The 18209-nt window shown below is 37.1% G+C and overlaps 2 protein-coding genes across 5 annotated transcripts; both read right to left on the reverse strand.

Moving 5' to 3' along the window:
- Nucleotides 1–519: 519 nt before the first annotated feature.
- Nucleotides 520–6441, reverse strand: rps15a (ribosomal protein S15a). The gene is made up of 5 exons (XM_038290735.1): nucleotides 6294–6441; nucleotides 5555–5692; nucleotides 5372–5451; nucleotides 5084–5169; nucleotides 520–650 (listed from the first exon to the last, which is right to left on the reverse strand). Exons 2-5 carry the CDS (start codon nucleotides 5685–5687, stop codon nucleotides 557–559), a joined length of 393 nt encoding a protein of 130 aa, XP_038146663.1. The 5' UTR covers nucleotides 5688–5692; nucleotides 6294–6441; the 3' UTR covers nucleotides 520–556.
- Nucleotides 6442–8264: 1823 nt separating this feature from the next.
- Nucleotides 8265–17784, reverse strand: notum2 (notum pectinacetylesterase 2). Of its 4 annotated transcripts, none has more exons than XM_038290696.1 (13): nucleotides 17703–17784; nucleotides 16105–16157; nucleotides 15687–15993; nucleotides 15542–15594; nucleotides 15047–15142; nucleotides 14886–14946; nucleotides 13396–13508; nucleotides 13198–13300; nucleotides 12706–12894; nucleotides 12491–12591; nucleotides 10036–10183; nucleotides 9884–9931; nucleotides 8265–8655 (listed from the first exon to the last, which is right to left on the reverse strand). In XM_038290696.1, exons 3-13 carry the CDS (start codon nucleotides 15989–15991, stop codon nucleotides 8352–8354), a joined length of 1521 nt encoding a protein of 506 aa, XP_038146624.1. In that variant the 5' UTR covers nucleotides 15992–15993; nucleotides 16105–16157; nucleotides 17703–17784; the 3' UTR covers nucleotides 8265–8351. The 4 variants fall into 4 exon arrangements, with proteins under 4 accessions (XP_038146624.1, XP_038146623.1, XP_038146625.1 ...); XM_038290695.1 differs by having other exon boundaries at nucleotides 16105–16160; nucleotides 17703–17783; XM_038290697.1 differs by lacking the exon at nucleotides 17703–17784 and adding an exon at nucleotides 16311–16329.
- Between the last annotated feature and the right edge of the window lie 425 nt (nucleotides 17785–18209).

Consider the following 18209-nt stretch of genomic DNA (forward strand, 5'->3'; position numbering starts at 1 on the left):
CATTAGCACACCGTTACTGCTCCCCGTCTCAGCCTAATGCAAGGTCAGTAACTGAACGACAAGAGGTTGGGGAAAACACAGAATACACCCAGGACTGCAGAAAAGGTCACAGCGGTAAGATAATTGCAGAGCAGAAAAAGCAAAGACTTTTTTTTTTAACAAGCGATTAACGGAATAGGAAAGAGGCAACAGCTTTTAGCAGTCACTGGGGGGAGGGGGCTAGAAAAACAGATGTTTGGTTTACATGCTGACATTGTGTTTTTGGTGGTACACTCTAGGGATGTTGAGCCCAGTCCAAATTCAGCTACTTTATAGAAAAGGTCCTGTTTTTAGTTTCTGGCTTTAGTCAACATCCACTAAAACAGGCTGATCAACAACTTGCACCAATGGCTTTTTGATTTTAACCATTTCTGTGACTTCATTATCAGTTGCTGATAATAGATGCCTCTGCAAGGTTTTCTCACATAAAATGCTCTTAGTACATGCTGACACTGAAATAAGGCACAACAGACAACCAGCTTTCTCCTGGCGGTTTTTATTTGCAGTTCTTTACATTTTAGAAAAAGAATCCAAGGATTTTGCCTCCTGTGTGTTTCCGTCTGGCCTCTTCGTGGTCCATGATGCCAGCTGAGGTGGTCAGCACAATGTATCTATCAAGAAGAAAGCCAGAATTAATCAACACTTTAAACAGGTTGTGGGCTACAACACACAACATACTTTAGCATGAAAACATGGAGATAGATCTGAATATTCAAAGTTTAAATTAGTAGTAGAGCCGTAATATGCCTCAAGTAACTTAAGCTTTTAACAAAATTATGGTGGCTCTAAAATGCAACATTAAATGGATCCTCCAATTTGGCAAGGGAAAAAAAAGTAATCAATGAGCAGAAAACCAACAAAAACCTTTCTGCACAAATGCAAAGAAACAAGATTTATGATCTTCACCTTTTTTATATAATGCCAACAGAAGAGGGTCACTATAAATGTATTTAATGATTTCTACACCTTTTCAGTTAGATTTAGGCTCTGCTTCAAAATACAGAACTCTGACGACATTCTATTTAAAAGGCAGATTTTCAGAATTTGACATCAGACCTTCGATTAACGTTTCCTTCAAAAATATAGATTTGGGTTGTGATGAGAATTTTAACAGGTCCTAGTAAATTAAGCGCAGGACAAGTTTAACCTAAACTCAAAGTTTAAATGATAGCACTTGGATTTTTTATATTTATTTATTTTATTTCCATTTAGTCTCTGTACATCTAAAATTGAGTTGTATAGTATATTAAACAGCAAAAGGGAATAGGAACAGAGGTGTAAAATACATGGAAAAGATATATGGGAGGAGAGCCATTCTTTAGTGACATTGGCATCAAGCTACAGCTTTCATTAGTGACATTTTAGTGCCTTAGACTTTGTGTAGTTATAGATTAATGGTTGTTTTAAGCAGTGACATAATAGTTACATGGTTTTTGATGCATCAAGTCTAGATATGAGCCCTATAAGCCTGAGCAGGAAAAAAACCCTGAATCCTGGGGGCTTCTTTTGACTCGCTTAACATTTTTATATATTTGGGCTGCAAAATAATCAGGTGTAAAATTAAGACCTCCAGGGTTTAAGATTCCCAACAAATCCTTGATAAAACATTTTCCAACAGCATTTTCTCTGCTAATAGTTCAGCTTTTCTAACATTACAGATGAAACTGACCAAAAGTCTAATCACCCTGCTCTGCATATTCTTTAACACCACAGCAGATGCACATAAAAGAAAAAAAAGCAATATCTTTCAAGGGACTGATGATGCAACAGCAATGCAATGAAACACCTAAAGCCAAGTAAAGTAAAAGATTATGGACAAACCATATTTACAAAAACAGAAATACTTTTACATACTAAATGCACATAGTATTCATTGTACAGTTTTGCAGTGCATTTAAACTCTGGGGTCAATGTTTAGTTGGTTGCTGAAGTTTGAGATTTTCAAAGAACAAGTCAGATATTTCAAAGATAATCCATGAATGTGACGATCAAATGCAGAGTGAACTATACCATTTTGGCCTACTATGGAAGATATTGTAGCATCAGTGATTATGAATCACATGTTAACCCCTTAGCTCCCACCTTTTTATTGCTTGTGCACAAATGAACAAAGTACCCAAATGCCAATGGCCAGTAAAATTATATAAATCCCATATGCTGGTGATGCATCTAATTTGAAAGCCAAGATCTTCTAGTTTCAGGATATGTCTACAAACTAAGTGTAACAACCTCTTCAATGCAACTCCAAACAATAACAAAATTTTTTTTTTAAATAAAAATGCTATTTTTATATTCTATATCTTGGGTATAAGTAATCGTTGACCTCTTAAACTCACTACACTAGTTCACATCGTGGAAATCAAATGAAAAAAATAAATAAAAAGCAGTATAGAAATACTCCATTCAGGACAACTGATCCAAATTGGAACCAAAAGAATCAAACTGGATGATTTGAATGTCATGCCTAACTTTAGCATAAAACACAGATTTTTAAAAGTAGCTTTCACTACAGCATTGTTAGGTTTTAAATTTTGGCTATGCATTTTCTGTGTGAACTCAATCATTTCTCCTCTGCCTTAACTAAGCACTTTCTTTTCGCACATCCCTACACTTCCAATACCTTACTGGCTAACAAAATATGTCAAAGCTTGATCGGGCAATGATTTGTGGAGATCCAGCTACACAAAGACTACGTGCGCCCGGGGAGGGCGTTGCGTATTCTGGATACTGAAAAGGAACTTATGCTTGATTTTGGAGCAAACAGATTAGTGAATAAGCTCAAGTAACATAGATAATTAAAATATAGGATATATGTCAGACACATAAAAATGTGCTTTTTTCCCTTACATTTTTGCTCTTCTATGGACAAAAAAAAAAAGATTTGGTGGGCTATTAAGACATTTTATTTTATGGAAAATAAAAAAGGATATTAGTTTTCTGTTAGATGTTATATGTTACAAAATAAGACAATTTATGCCAGGATAGAACATGTTTTTTGAATGCCAGAAGACGAAAACAACCCAAGTAGTAAACATTGTGAGTTGTAATTTGATGACAGATTATTGGTTACTGGTGTTTGTGGAGTAGAGTTGGATTAAAATCGAGTTGATGGCCATGTTCTTTAGAACCGCACAATTGTAAGGACGTACAACATGACAGGTTCTGTTTACAGATAAGCTAGCAGTTCGATGCAGAACAAACTGACTTCAAAATGACCTGGGGCCTGGTAGTAGGAACTAAGGAGTTAATGCAGTGTATTATAGGATTACATGCATTGCCAAAACTGTCTATAAACTAATGAATTACATGCAAGTAGAAATTATTACTCCTGCCAACCACATGATCAAATTGTAAATTAAATCTATACATATCACAGATGGTTTTTAGGACTACTTCAGGCTTCCTTTGGTTTAATCTGTCTGGAAACGTTAGGCGGCATTTATTCTATTCATCTATTACTCTGCTTTTTTCTCAACCCATCCTAACAAATCTAAGCAGGAAATCTAATCCTGTATGCAATATATAAATTAAGACTTAACGTTAACCTTTGATTGCTCCCCGGGCGCCACACAATGGTGGCACTGCCCCCCTAGGGGATGGGTTACATGCAGAGAATGAATTTCCACCATTGTGGGACAATAAAGAGATTTACATTTATTTTTATTTTCGACAGAAAATCAGATCTATTTAGAGAACTAGAAAAAAATAAAATAATCCCACAGAGCCCTGTGTTGTGTCCAGGTTTGGGATGCCAAAGTATAAATTTTTAAATTGTACACATTTAACCATGACAGTCATATCGCAGAGATTTTAATAGTTTGCTGGCCAAGTAAAAAAAAAAAAAAAGGCACCAAATTAAGCTCAGTGAGGCATAAACCCCACAAACTTGAGACAATATCTAAGGTTCAAAAGAAAAATAAAATAGTCTTTATTTATTCCAAATTTTGTTACATTACAAACTCAAACAAGTATGCTGTATATTTGCACACTTCTTCTAATAAAAGTTTAAATTGTCTTCAAATTTAGTGTGACTATTCACTTTATTTTGAAATACCAAACACATTTGGGTCCAGTCTTGCTGCAAAGCCGGCTAGTTTATGAAGCTAACTGGTGGCTACGCTGCCGCTGTACTGCTGTCTGTAGAGAAGGAAAACTGGAGACTACAGCCCAGTCTTGCCAAATTAGCAACTTGGTCACTATATTTGGGAAGTTTCCAGCTCCCTCTAAAGAAAATTCCTTTTCCCCCACGGGAACATAAAAACCAATTTTTTGGGCAAGTTTCGATTTTAAAGTGAAATCAGCAATCGTTCTAAAATTACTGTCTCAAGATAGCTGCAAGAGCTTCCATCAGTCTATCCAGCACCCAAAGCTCAAGAGCCCAAAACAGAAAACGGTCTGCACATCATAAAAACTAAACCTAACAGGGAACATTGTCAGAACCCGACTTTAAAAAGGCCCATTGTTTTTTTTTTTTTTTTTAAGAGTTCAGAACTTTTTTTTTATTTTTAGTATGACGCTTGAGCATATAGGCTTTTTGTGTGTCTTTGCAAAGTAAGCCCACACCTTTTCTTTAAACCTTTCTCTATGTTAGATGTGATGTTTCTATCGACCATTAAAATGCACTTAACTGATTTATGTGCCAAACAGACCCAGAGACATTGCTCTGATCCACCCACAGTAATGCTGCATTTTACTGGGGGAAACAAAACAATAATATCTTTCAGACCACCCCTTTGAAACCTGGACACCTCACCAGCACCTTTTAAGCAGGCTGGCTGCTGGTAGAGCAGTACGCTTGTTTAAGTTTTCTTACATATGTATGCAAATAAAGAGGTAGTTTTTTTTATATATAAATTTTTAAAAGTGTGCATCATCCTAATTTCAGTGCAATTCCGACAACTTTCAGTGTAACCAGCTTAAGTGCTGAACACAGACGAATACAGTATAGAAGCCTAAATTTTAACTTGGTGGGGACCAGATCAAGTGTAGCGTCCAGCCATACAGATAACACTGCTAAAAAAGATTTACTGAAAATTATTCTCACCCGAACTGTCTTGAAGGCAGCAGGTTGTTCTGCCACTTCTCCAGATCCTTGAGCTGAAGATCAAAACGTGGACTAATCACACCACACTAAAACAAATGAGAAAAAAAATGTTTATTTTACTTTTATCCCTGCAATACAAAGAAGTGATACACTAGAGCAGAGTTAAAATAGACCAATATATTGTTCACAAATATGAACACGTGACAATTTAGAAGTACTTTTCTTAACATATTAAACATTGATAACATAGTTGTGAATATGTCATAACCTTTAAGGATATTAATGTACCTTGTTCAGCCTGCCTGTGAGATTAACAACGATTTTCCCGGCTCTGTGGTCATCGATGATCTCAAACTCACCAATGTAACCTGGACATTAGAGAAAACAATTCATAGCACTCAGCCCACACCAGTCTCCACCATTCCTTTCTCTTTGAGCACATCCATTCTCCAACTCCTGCTCGCCGCTTACCGTGTTTCATCATGACGGTTAGAAAGCGCACAATAACCTTGGAGCAGGGCCTGATGAGGACCTGGCGTTTCCCACGCTTCTCGGCATTGTTGATGCTTTTCAGAGCATCAGCCAGAACGTTCATGCGCACCATGGTGCCTGCAAACACAGACAAGAAACATTTTAAGTTGAATGTAGCCATAACGCAGGTCAACAAGACAACCTTAGCTCTTAGGTTGCCCAAGTCCAGCCAAAAAAACGAACTTTAAGCGTCTTTACACTATTTAATTAGAATTCGTTCGTCAAACACAATATACAGGCAAAAACGTCGGGTATGCGCCTGCTTCAAAGCATGGTCCACTATAAGCTTCAACATGCTAACTACTTTAGCCTCCTTCGCTTACCGACAGGCATTCCCACCCCATAGCTTTGCTACAAGTCCAAAGAAAATATGAAGCGTGTCAAAAAGCAACATTTACGATGGGTTTAAACGCTTTCTCTTCACTAAATAATTACTACCAGACTAGTAGGAACACAAGTGACTATTTAGACGGGTTGAACGCACAGTCCCAGGGCCGAACCGGAGAGGCATTTTGACTAGATAAATGTCCGACAATGGATTAGTTAACGTTGACGATAATGGCCAGGAATTACTTCTGTGTGCTTTCTTGATAAAAAGGGAGGATTTTGTGAATACATATAAGGCAGATGACTTAGATTCTTTAAGGATTGTGACTGAGAGCGTAAAAAGACATCTTACCGGTTCTGCAATATGGCGGAAAGAGGAAGTAAAAAGAAACGGCGGTGCATTATGGGAAGTGAATCCAATCCATATTAAAGATGAGATTGTCATAAAACTCCCCCCGACCTAAATAAGTTAAGGGTAAGGAAAAAAATAAACAAAGAGAATATAAAAATCAGAAGCGCACGGAAAAAAATATTTTACATTTTAATCGATCTTCAAAATGTGATCAAATACATTTAGAAAGTATGCAATGATTTCAAGACACCGCCCCCTAGAGGACAAAATGTTTAATTAAACATACCTTTTAAATACCGGTCACGATAGTCTTAGCTTGATCAAATATAAATCAAAACTTACATTTCTGATTTATATTTCATTACTTTCTAGAATGAAATCCTGGCTGGTAGTTTTATCCGTTTGTTTGTTTTCAGGGGGCAAATTAGGCTGTCTGAATTTGCTAAACAGTCAGTTACCCTACAAAAACAATATTACTGTTCGAATATGGTAAAAGTATTATATTTGAATTACACTCATGTCAGAGACCAGTTTGCATTTATTGGAGTTTATACTATTTGTCTTTAAAGCTTAATAGATTAAATCTATATTCTATAATCTAATCTATATCTATTAGATCTTTTAACATCTGCAGCAAACTGCTGTGGATGTTCTACCAGTCTGTGGTTGCCAGCGTCCTTTTTTACACTGTGGTGTGCTGGGGGGGCAGCACATCTAAGAAGGACACCTCCAGGCTGGATAAACTGATCAGGCGGGCCGGCTCTGTGGTCGGCATGAAACTGGACTCACTGGTGACGGTAGCAGAGAGGAGGACACTGGACAAACTGCTGGACATTATTGACAATGTCAGTCATCCCCTGCACACCGTCATCAGCAACCAGAGGAGCCTGTTCAGTGAGAGGCTGCTCCTTCCCAAATGTAGGACCAACAGACTCAGGAACTCCTTTGTCCCTCATGCCATCAAGCTCTATAACTCCTCTCTGGGGGGGAGTAGGAAATAGAGTTAAGAGAACAGAAGTGAAGGAGTTGTAGATACTCGCTTTGGTTTTTATAATCTGGACACTCTTTTTTTCTCAACCATTCAAGTGCAATACACTACATAACTGTTAATTTAAGTCATTGTTTTTGCTATAGCCCTCTGTATTTATTTGTCTATCCTCATCCCCCAATACATCTTCCTGCACCTTATTTAATTGATTTTATTTTTCTATTGTATATACTGTGTCTAAACATCCTCTATTTTCTTGTATGTGCAATTTTTCCTGCTACTGGAAATACAATTTCCCGAAGGGAGTAATCCCAAGGGATTAATAAAGTCAAGTCTAAGTCTAAGTCTATTGCCCTCCTGGGAGATTATGTTATCCCTTGTGCATGATAAATTAAGTAAAACTTAGATTTTTGGGGGGCAGGTTTCAACAATAATTCAACAATAAATACATCTTGCATTATGTTCCACATGCTCATCTTTTTTTTATGTAAAGATGGTGAAAAAAAGAAGAGTATTCACATTGTCAGGACAATACTTTTATTATTATCATTATTATTATAATTAACTTGTACATTTACCAAAAAAGTGATTTGGAAATAAAGGCTATGGGCATACATGTAATGAAAAATTATAAACAATTGACAACCATAAATGATGAAGATTGTAAAAGCTTTTAATTTACATTTGCATGACTCAGCGAATGCAACTTAATGGTGAATCACCACAGCGTCCACATTTTTAACAGTTTACTTTATAGATTAAAATAAACAAAAAAACAAATGACTAAATACCATAGAGAGGTGATTTCACAGTAAACCATCACTATTGTTTTTGCATGCATGGAAAACATTAGATCTCATTACACACACACCCACACACACATAAACACATATATATGTGTATATATATATATATATATATATATATATATATATATATATATATATATATATATATATATATATATATATATATATATATATATATATATATATATATATATATATATATGGATTTCCACAGTTACATAAAGTTCTAAAGACTTTCTCCATGTCTTCTCTTGACTCCTTTTAGCCACCATTACTGACGATCCTTCCCATAGAATCTTCTTCTAGTTCGGAATCTAAGCCAAGCCTCTGAGGGTTAAGGCCCATGGCGACTAACATCTGGAGCAACGTAAGCTCCTGCTGGGTGGCCTGATCAACCAAAGCTGGACAGGTGGGGTTACACTGGGGCCACTGACAGGAGTCCACCAGGTGGAAAGGGCATCCTTTAGCTGGGGTTCTGTTGTTACGAACTGCCTCCAGACTTCTGTCCCAACAGTGGAGGGCCCGTGGCAGAGATGTTCCCTTGACTTGGAAACTCATCCAGTTGCTACAGAAGAGACAAATAAGTTGTGAATGATAGAGAAATAAAAACCTGAGAGAAAAATGAAAAGATAAATCAAAACAAGTAGATGATCTGTCACACCAAAGTCACGGTACAATTGCAAGATTTTAACTAATTTGGCTGCACCATGAAAACATGCCACTTTGCAAATACAGTATGTTGATACCCCTAGAAATTATTTATATTTTTACATGTACATGATTATTAACTCTTTAACAAATAAATATCAGAAAAGTGCGGAGTGCATCATGGATTTAGCCATCTTTACTAAAATACATCTACCGGAACATTTTCTCTATAAGAATAAGCTGGGTTCAGAAATAGCCTAACTGAAAACATGATATTTTTCTGAAGACTGTTCTGCAAAGTTCCTCACAAATGTTTTATTATTTTTTTCTTTAGAAGATTAAACCACAAACACCATAACAACGACTAAAGATACACCAGACCAATGAAGGATAAAATTCCAAAAAGTTTACAAACATTCCGGCCATTAAAAAAAAATCTCAATGAACATCTCTTAAATAATGGGAATATTAAGTTATAAATGCTAATCATCAGATAATGTTTATCAGAGAAACAGCACCTTAGACACTCTGGAAAAGGTGCAAATGTCAACACCTCAGTTATGAGGAAAACTAGTATTTGTTCACTTTAAAATGCTGACCTTTATGGATGACTGGTAATATTTTTAACCCATTAAAATAAATCTAAAATAGAGTTAGGTGTATAACAGAGGCAGCTCTAACATGGAAGGAGGTACTGAAGAGAAAAATCAAAAATTTTATTATAAGGTCCAAAAATAGCATGTGTGGTGGAAAACGAACATGGTCAGTCACCCTGAAAAAACTGTCTCTGTTGTCAATATAATAGTAGTGGCAGCATAAAGCTGTAGTGTTTATGTTTTTTCTTTTTCAGTAGAAAAAAACAAAGTTTTGATAAAACTGAATGCAATCATATACATAAAGATGTTAAAGGTTAAAAAGGATTTCAACTAACAGGAAGACCAATGTTTCACCAACTAACTCACAACTGACATTGGTGCAGAATTTTCTAAAAACAGAAGGAGCAATACAGTAGAAGATAAAAAGATCTGCTATTAGTAAAAAAAAAAAAAAAAAAAAAAAAAAGAAAATGAAAATATTGCATCACATTCCTTCCACTTTACTGTACTCTGTGCTGCCCTGACACATTTTTTAATGTCAATTCTTACCTTTTTGTGATGAGTGTGTGTGAAAGGCAAGATGGAGCAAATACCGCACTGAACCAAAAGAAAAGAACATTGATATTCACTAAATGTTAAAAGTAAATCTTGTGTTAAGCAATTAAAGCTGTAAACAGGAGAGTGCCGTTTGCAAAACCTACCTCACATCTCTCAGGGAGTTTTTAATCTCCACGCCCAGATTCTGGATGTACTGCCACTGCTCCTCAGACAGACTCTGACCTCCCATGTAGATATTTTCCACTCTCAGCTGCTCCTCGTCAAACAGCCACTGCACGATAAAGAGGGCAGCTATGGAGAAAGCAAAATTAAACAAAAAAAAATGTTTTTTAATAATCTAATCAGGATGCTGCATTTCAACTACAAATGAATAATTAAGAGTTGAACTTTGTTCCTCATATGTTTCCCTTTTGGAAATGGAGAACGGATGCAGGATATTTAATCAAAGGGAGCACATGTACATGACTTGTAACCTGTTAACTGGGCGAAGCAAAATTATCAAAAATTATTTGGAAATGCTCGAAAAAGCATCAGTTCCATGCTGTTCTTTAACCCTTGGGAGGGTCTAGCATCCCCTACAAAACTGTTGTAATGGAGGCTGGTAGTCTTATTATCGCAGAATGAGGCTTAATGGCACCACAAATGTCCTGCTGATGGGACTGGACAGTTACCAGTTTCATTAGTCTAAAATATCAATGTTGCTTATGTAACATTTGGAGTTGTACAGAATATTAAAATATGCACAAAGAACTGAATAGTTAGATGGGGACCAAAAATTGCCGGCTTTTAAATTTAACTGGCCTTGACCAAAAAATTTTTTTAATAATAATACACAGGCAGGGAAAAAAAATCTAGACTACCCTTCTTTTCTTTCATATCTTGATCTAGAAGTATATTATCTTAAAAAGAAAAGGAAAATCTAAGTAGAAGATGACCAAAAGATGTGTGAAATTATAAAAAGACATATCATTTTTACAGCAACCTGTGAGACAGGAGATAACAAGAAGGCTAACAAATCTGCACTATAAGGCACTTATTTATCATTTTGAGCTCTCAACTTGTGCGAAACATGTTACATTTGGAAACTTCAGAAGCTTTTTGGAAATCTCAGCATTAAGTTAAGGACATCAGGCTTACAGAGAAAAAGTGGTTTTCCCAGTAACTGGTGCTAACCAATGTAACTGCTAAGATATCCTCCTAAGGAACTTAAATGTCTCTGGTATCGTTTTGTTTTAATAATACCATAACACAAAATCCCTGTTTTAAAATGAGTTCACTTCCATACAAGTTAGATTCTGCTCTCTCTGCTCCTAATGTAAATAAAGTTTTTTTTAGTTATAGCTTTTAAAGAGTAATCAGAGAAAATAAAAATAATACAAACATTTCTAAGAATGAAGATCATTCATAACAGAAACCTGATGCTTTAATGGCAAATATGTAAGGATTAACTTTGGTTGCAAAAACATCAGGCTGCAAATAATGTGTTAAAGTGTAACTAAACTTCATGTAAAAGGAAAACTTCTCTCTCAGACAAATTATGAAAATTTGTCATTTTCATTTTTGTCAGAATGATTTAATCATCAACATACAAAACTATTTAGTATAATAAACAAAGGGCCAGTGCCCTAATTTGCGACTGGTATAACTGTTAATAAGGATGAGCTGGAGCCGCAAAGACATGATCTTAATTATCTAACCCTGTAATAATGAAACCTTGGATACCTTTTTCTGGTGCCTATTTTGATGTGAAACCTTTTATTCAGGGAAATTTTTTTAGAAAGTAGTATTTGCTAACAGGCCTTTATGGATGCTACAGTAACATTTAGGTATACGCCCATAACAGCACACTGATCTCTTTTCTTTTTAAGGAATGAGAACAATTGTTTAAGCCATTTTATAGGGAAAATGTGTCCCATCCACTTACTGAGATAAAGCACTCGCTAATCAACTGACTTTAATGCGCTGTGGTCAGAAAGTGTATTAACAGAGAAATATAAAGTTGTCAGAAATGATTAAATCTTAATCTAATATTTGTTGAGCAAATCAGTAGTGAATAATAGTGACTTTGGAATAGAGCCTTGCAGAACTTTACTTGTGATCCAGTTTTACACAGTTGCAGATAATATTATCTGCTTTTCAGTTTATTCATCTATATCACTGAAAAGCAGCAACAAAAAAGTGGATTTTAATTGGGGCTGGGCCATTAATTGCATTTCCAATCACAATAAAAAAATAAAATATTTTTAAATTAGAGAGGCACCAGATGACCACTAAGGTGGTTTTGCCATTAGAAAGAAAGCCAGAATAAAATCACAATTTGAATTTTATTTTAAAAATTCGCAATTTTGATTTTTGGCCAAATCGTTCAGCCCTACTTTCGATGTATGTCATTTATAACTTTTAACAGTAGTCTCCATGCTCTACTTTGATTTAAAAACTGTCTGAAAAGAGTCCATTCTATTAATAAACTGACTTTTCAACATGTTGTGTCAAACATGAATCATTAGCGTGATAATCAGTTCCTTCATTTTCACCAAGTTGACTAAGTAAAAGTTCGTTTTTTTTAACAGCATCCATCAGGAACCGGTCAGCACTCACAAGTCAAAGTGGAGTAGAGTTTGTGACCAAAGAAGCATTGCCACTCCTCCCCTCTCTTGTAAAGCTGGCGGCACCTATCTGGAACCACCCCATTCCACAACCTGAAGACACAAGATACTTTTTTAAAATACTGTAGTAACGAGTGGAATGTGAATTTTAGTAACTGCGTCTGTCTATGGACGATTACAGGCAGCCGGAAGTGTTTAGGGATTTACCTAAGTCCTATCTTGATAGCATCTTCAGGCGTGCAGGAAATCGTCTCGGGGCAGTTTGGGGAGCGTTGCTGCTTACTCTCCAGAAACCAGCCAGAATCCACCAGGCCTCGCACCTGCGCCTCAGTTCCTAGACGCTGCAACTGGCTGGCAACCCTCTCTATGTTGAGTAAAACACCTGTTGCACCAGCACTGCAAAGGAGCCAAGGAAGTTAGTCAGTAATCTGGCCTTGAGTTTGATAACCACTCACAGCGGCTCTCATTTTAGGGCGTAGGGGTGATGTCCCAGCAACCATCCTGCTAACCAGGGAGGAATTTTTACCATCACAGGGCAAAGCCCCTTTAATAAACATTGAGTCACTGATCACAGATGACTATAAACATCTAGCCAAAATATTCCTACTCGTGCTTTAAGTTAGGAATGGAGAACATCTATGGGGCTGGTGTCCAAAAGCTGCAGTCATCAGTAGCACACAGACATTAAAACCCACTCACCTGGTGCCAGCTAGCACGACAACCTTGGCCTGCTTGATTCCTTTGGGGATGAGATCTTTGATGACCTCCCGGATAATAAGGGATCCCATGAAAGAGTACTCAGCTGAGGAAATATGTAGAAATGGCAAAGAGCAAACATTGTAACAACAACAAACAATCATTATCCATTATAAAGCACACAATTCTGAGGAGACTTACTTGCATTCCTATTTGTTTCTTTGACTTTGTCTTTTCCCTGTCTTGTTCTTGGTGGGGGGGTTGCGGCGGGGCCAGTGCCGCTCCATACATCACTGGAACAGTATGGGATGAATCTGCAATATATGAGACCCATACAAATGAAGGCTTTACTTACACAACACCAACCACTTCCAGACTTTGATGTTCTCCTTGAATGTTTCTACATATTTATAGCTCTCTCAAAGGCTGAAAAAAACATGTTTTAGCATAAAACAAAAGCACTTGATAAGATTAAATCTTATCAAGAGAAGAGTAAGTATTTTAGACATGAAGAAAAACGGTCGTAAGCTATAGAAAGGGATAGCTGAAATTGATGAGCACTGATAAAGCATTCCTTTGCCCTATCAGGGCAATTTTACATAATAAGGCTGTTTCTTACTGATGGTCTACATACATTTTCCTTAGTATCAAGCTATCACATAAAAACCATGTCATGATCAGCTCTCTTAAGCTCTTTTAAACCTTATTGTTTCAAAACATTCCAATGGAATAGGTATTTTTGAACCTCTGGACGTTCCGATGAGGACTGTTGCAGCAAAGAGTAAAGGACCAGCCACAGAGAACCTAGTTAGCTGGTAGAGTTATTACATTTCAAGCAGTGAGCAGTCCTCCCAGTGAAAACAGCTCAGCTACAATAAACACTCACCACACACGACTCCACTGCTGAAGATAAAGTGTGTTAATAATTTGAACTTTATTGACTTCACATTGGAGAAATTTACCTCTGCATTTGACCCATCCCCTTGTGGGGGAGCAGTGGGCTGCCATCATGGAGCGCTGGGGGAGCAGTGTGGGGTTAAGGGTCTTCCTCAGAGACCCAGAGTGACAGTCTGTGGGAGTGGGGCTCACACTCAGAGCCTCAGGATTCCAAGCTCTATGCCCTAACCACTAGGCCACTACTTTAATCTTTTTTCTTCCAAGTTTGCTGCCAACATTTTAATTTGCACAAGTCAATATGGAAATATAGTTTATTAGGATGAAGAAAAACTGTACTCTTCCGTTCTTACATTTACCATTGTTTAGGAGAGAAATTACATACCATCCTAAACACAGCTATGGTAACAGTGGTGTTTTTAAGGTGGAGGGCATTAGGATCTGAGGCCGTTTTTCAGCACTTGTAAAGGCAGACCTCATAAATAAAGGATGATAGAAAAAATGTTGATAAATATGGGACACAAGGTAAATAATGAGCCCAAACATATGGCCGCGGAGAGTCTTAAATGATTTCAGGGAAAGGAAATAAACCATGAATGGGCAAACCAATTAAAGGATTTAAATTCATTTTAACTTTAATGGAAAAAAAAAAAAAAACTACTGCTGTTTCTTTCTTCCACCTCTTTTACCTTTGTTTTCATTAAGTGTGTGAGAATATTTAGATTAGGTGCTTTACTTAAGTGTATTTAAAAATGTTTCTCTTGTCAGGAAACTGAGACACTGATCCAAGTACTTACACAAGGTTTGCATTGTGCCAGTGTGGGTTTTCTTCTGCCAGAGATGACAATATCCCAGTCCCTGTAAAAATATCCCAATAGTAAATAAACCTCTTCCTTAAAAGAAAAAAAAAAACAAAACATGTTGAGCATGCACGCCAAATTCTGGATAGATGACCAACCTCTTTTAGTTTGGGGCCACCCCGATGAGCTCATTAGTCGGGGGATATTTTGGTACCTGGAATCACAGGTCTCTTTGCTGTAGCAGCACCAGCCACCTAAAAATAAACAAGCCTAATATTAGAGCCAAAGATGTGAGGGGAACACCCTGCTTGGCTCATCAGGCCTCTGCCGGACATAAAAGCAACTCCAACCAGGTAAATGTTTTTGTCATAAATATGTATCCATTCTTGTGTGTTAATGAAACATATTTAATAAATGCATTGGCTTAGATATTTCTGCAGGTTAAATGCTGTACTGTGACTTTTCAGTCAGCTTAGACGGTTTCCACAGATTTCCTTTATCTTTGTTTGATTAAAAAAGTTGAAGCAACCAAAAAAGGTGAAAAGCAGATGATGACATAAAAAGATGACATCGCTGTCAAAATTCCAAAGGGGTCACCATGCCAAAAGCATCTGACCTAAGGGGACCAATTTAACCAGTTTGTAAATACTAACCTTCCAGAAATAACAGCCATCTGCGGCTTCCTCTGTACTCCTTTAGGTAGAAACTAAATACCGAAAGGGAAATGATGAAGACAAAGCCGCGCCGACTACCGTGCAGCCACAAATACATATCTGTTGAAAATCCAAACTGTCTCACCCAGCTGCAGAACCATCGTTGCATGTCACCTGAGCATTCCTGAGGAACTGCAGCCTCATCTCATCTGTCTGTTGACCAGCTGCACGGGTTCCAACAGAGCTGTCCTGCCGTGTTTCAGCTGGTCTCCCAGAGCTTCTGCCACTGCCTTGAGAAGAATCAGCTGCTGGGGTGGACTGTGCAGCCCTACCTGCATGGGCCCCACCTCCTCTCTTTGTAGATCTCCCACTTGCTTTTGCATTACGGTTGTTCTGAGCCCAGATTCCCACCAGCAAAAGGAAGAAGGTCACATGTCCAAGTATCTTCATGTCTTAGAGAATATAGAGAAGAGAGGCATGCAAAGCAACAGATTAATTAAGCACATACTTATGCATGTACTTAATGTGACCCTTTTTGTTTGGAAAGCCGTAAATGCATTTACCTTTGAAAGTGTAACAGCTTTAAAGGTTGGCGAAGGGCTTCATGTGATGACTGCTGCTGAGGAAAGAATCAGAAAAGTCAGAATCAGATAAAGGCTCAGCTTTAGTTGACCAGGAAGGAGGTAAGGATGGCGTTCCTTGGCAAATTATCGATGAAGTCTGTGAATCAGTTATGAGCTTTATAGAGTCACCATTTGGACTACATCACCTCCCATTTTCTATTGAAGCTCTTGCCAAGCCCAATGATGCTGATGACACAGCCCAGTGGGGGAGGTACTGAACAGTCAGAAGAGAGGAAAATAGATAGCAAACATTTCTTTTTGCACACACCCACGAAAGAGCATTTTAACAGCTGACCATTGCTTAGAAATGAGGCCTTCTTGCCACCTTCAGCAATTGTCAGATTTATTTTCTTCAAAGAACTAAATGTCTGCAGGGTCAAAATAAAAGCATGCCCTCTTTGCACAGTGTTTATCTCAGAGGTCACTGTAGCACACTCCTTGAGCATTTAAAAGAACCGTATGGATCCTGCTCCCTAGATGGAAAATGGTTCTGACAGCATCCATGTTCTCATGTAGCTATTGTCTGATAATAACTGTTCATTAATCCTTAGTGCATTGATTCTCCAAATCACCTATTTCACTGTTAAACATTAATGCTGTAACTAATGGGGGAAAATCAAACATAACTATTCTAATAACAGAGTCAGTGGGGTGTAAAGGAAAGCTGTTCATCAAGGCTGTGGAAGAGTGGAAAAAATCTAAATCTAAATATGTCAATTTTCCTTAAAATAAGTGCATTTGTTCTTGAATTTAGGAGGTAAGTCAGAAACTTTGCCAATGGAACAAGACAATATACATTTAAGATAAGAAAGAAACAATTGCATTGTGTTATTTCCAGTGCATTTTATCTAATTATCTTATTTTAAGAGTAAAAATGCTCATTCCATTGGCAGATCATCTTATTTACTCACTCAAATTAAGGGTAAATACACCTAATTTAAGACATTTTTACTTATTTCTAGATTGTTTTTGCAGTAAATATTTTCACGAGATAACAGGATGGCTGTATCTAACACAACAAAGTTTCTGTGTTATATCTTTAGGAACATTTGATTGACTTTACGGTTGAAGTAAGGATCAACTGGCAATAAACCCAGAATTTGCTTTTAGATAGGCTATCTAAGGTAACAGCTTATTTAATTTATTAAACACATCTTACAGTGTCAATACTGTAATCAGATTTTACCTCTGATCCTGAAAGAGATAACGATGAGTGCCAGCTGGGATGTATAAATGAAAATATATAATCTGCAAACTACCTTATAAAACTAATACTGAATTAACAAATTGCAGGCAAATCAAACTACTGTTAACACTATGTTGCACTTTAAATATGATCCACTAAGTTAGTAGAAAACAATCCTCACATATACCTCTAGCTATCTTAATTACTGTGGATTACATTTGAAAGAGCAAACTTCTGATTTACAAGAGGGAAAAATCTTCTGATTGCTGAGAGCAAAGTGGATCTAAGACATTCAGGTTGAATAGCTTTGAACCTATAAGAGTGAAATATTCTGTTAGATAGGTATCTTTACCTGTAGCTTGTTGCTCGTCTGGGTCAGCGTCTGTGGACTCTTGGGATGGCTGGTACGTTTTGTTGGGTTCTGGTGATGAAAGTGACAGAGTACTTGAAAGTGATCTGCAACCTTGCCCCCTTTCAGATAGCTTTAGGGTGACGTACCATTGATGGCTAAAGGATCACAAGCTGTAGGGCTCTAAAATTCTCATCAATGAAATGCACACCATCCCATAGTGTCAATCATGGAAAATAATGATCGCCTAGAAGGCCAAAGGCTGCAGGGCAGTGCACATGAGCTGCATGGCTTGCAAATGCTGATAATGGGTGAGCTGGATGAATAAACCAGGGAAGCCAAAATAGAACTTTAGCAATTAATAAAAGCACAAATAGCCATATTGAAAGTTAATCCTTGCACCATATTTCTGCTAATTAAACTTAGTATTTCAAAGAATATAGCCTTAATAATGAAATAACTGAAGAGATAATAAAAGCACTATAATTTGCCAGGATGTTGACAGTACCG

This window comes from Cyprinodon tularosa, unplaced genomic scaffold, assembly GCF_016077235.1.
Source record: "Cyprinodon tularosa strain WSP-4 unplaced genomic scaffold, ASM1607723v1 ctg287, whole genome shotgun sequence".
Taxonomy (NCBI): Eukaryota; Metazoa; Chordata; class Actinopteri; order Cyprinodontiformes; family Cyprinodontidae; genus Cyprinodon; species Cyprinodon tularosa.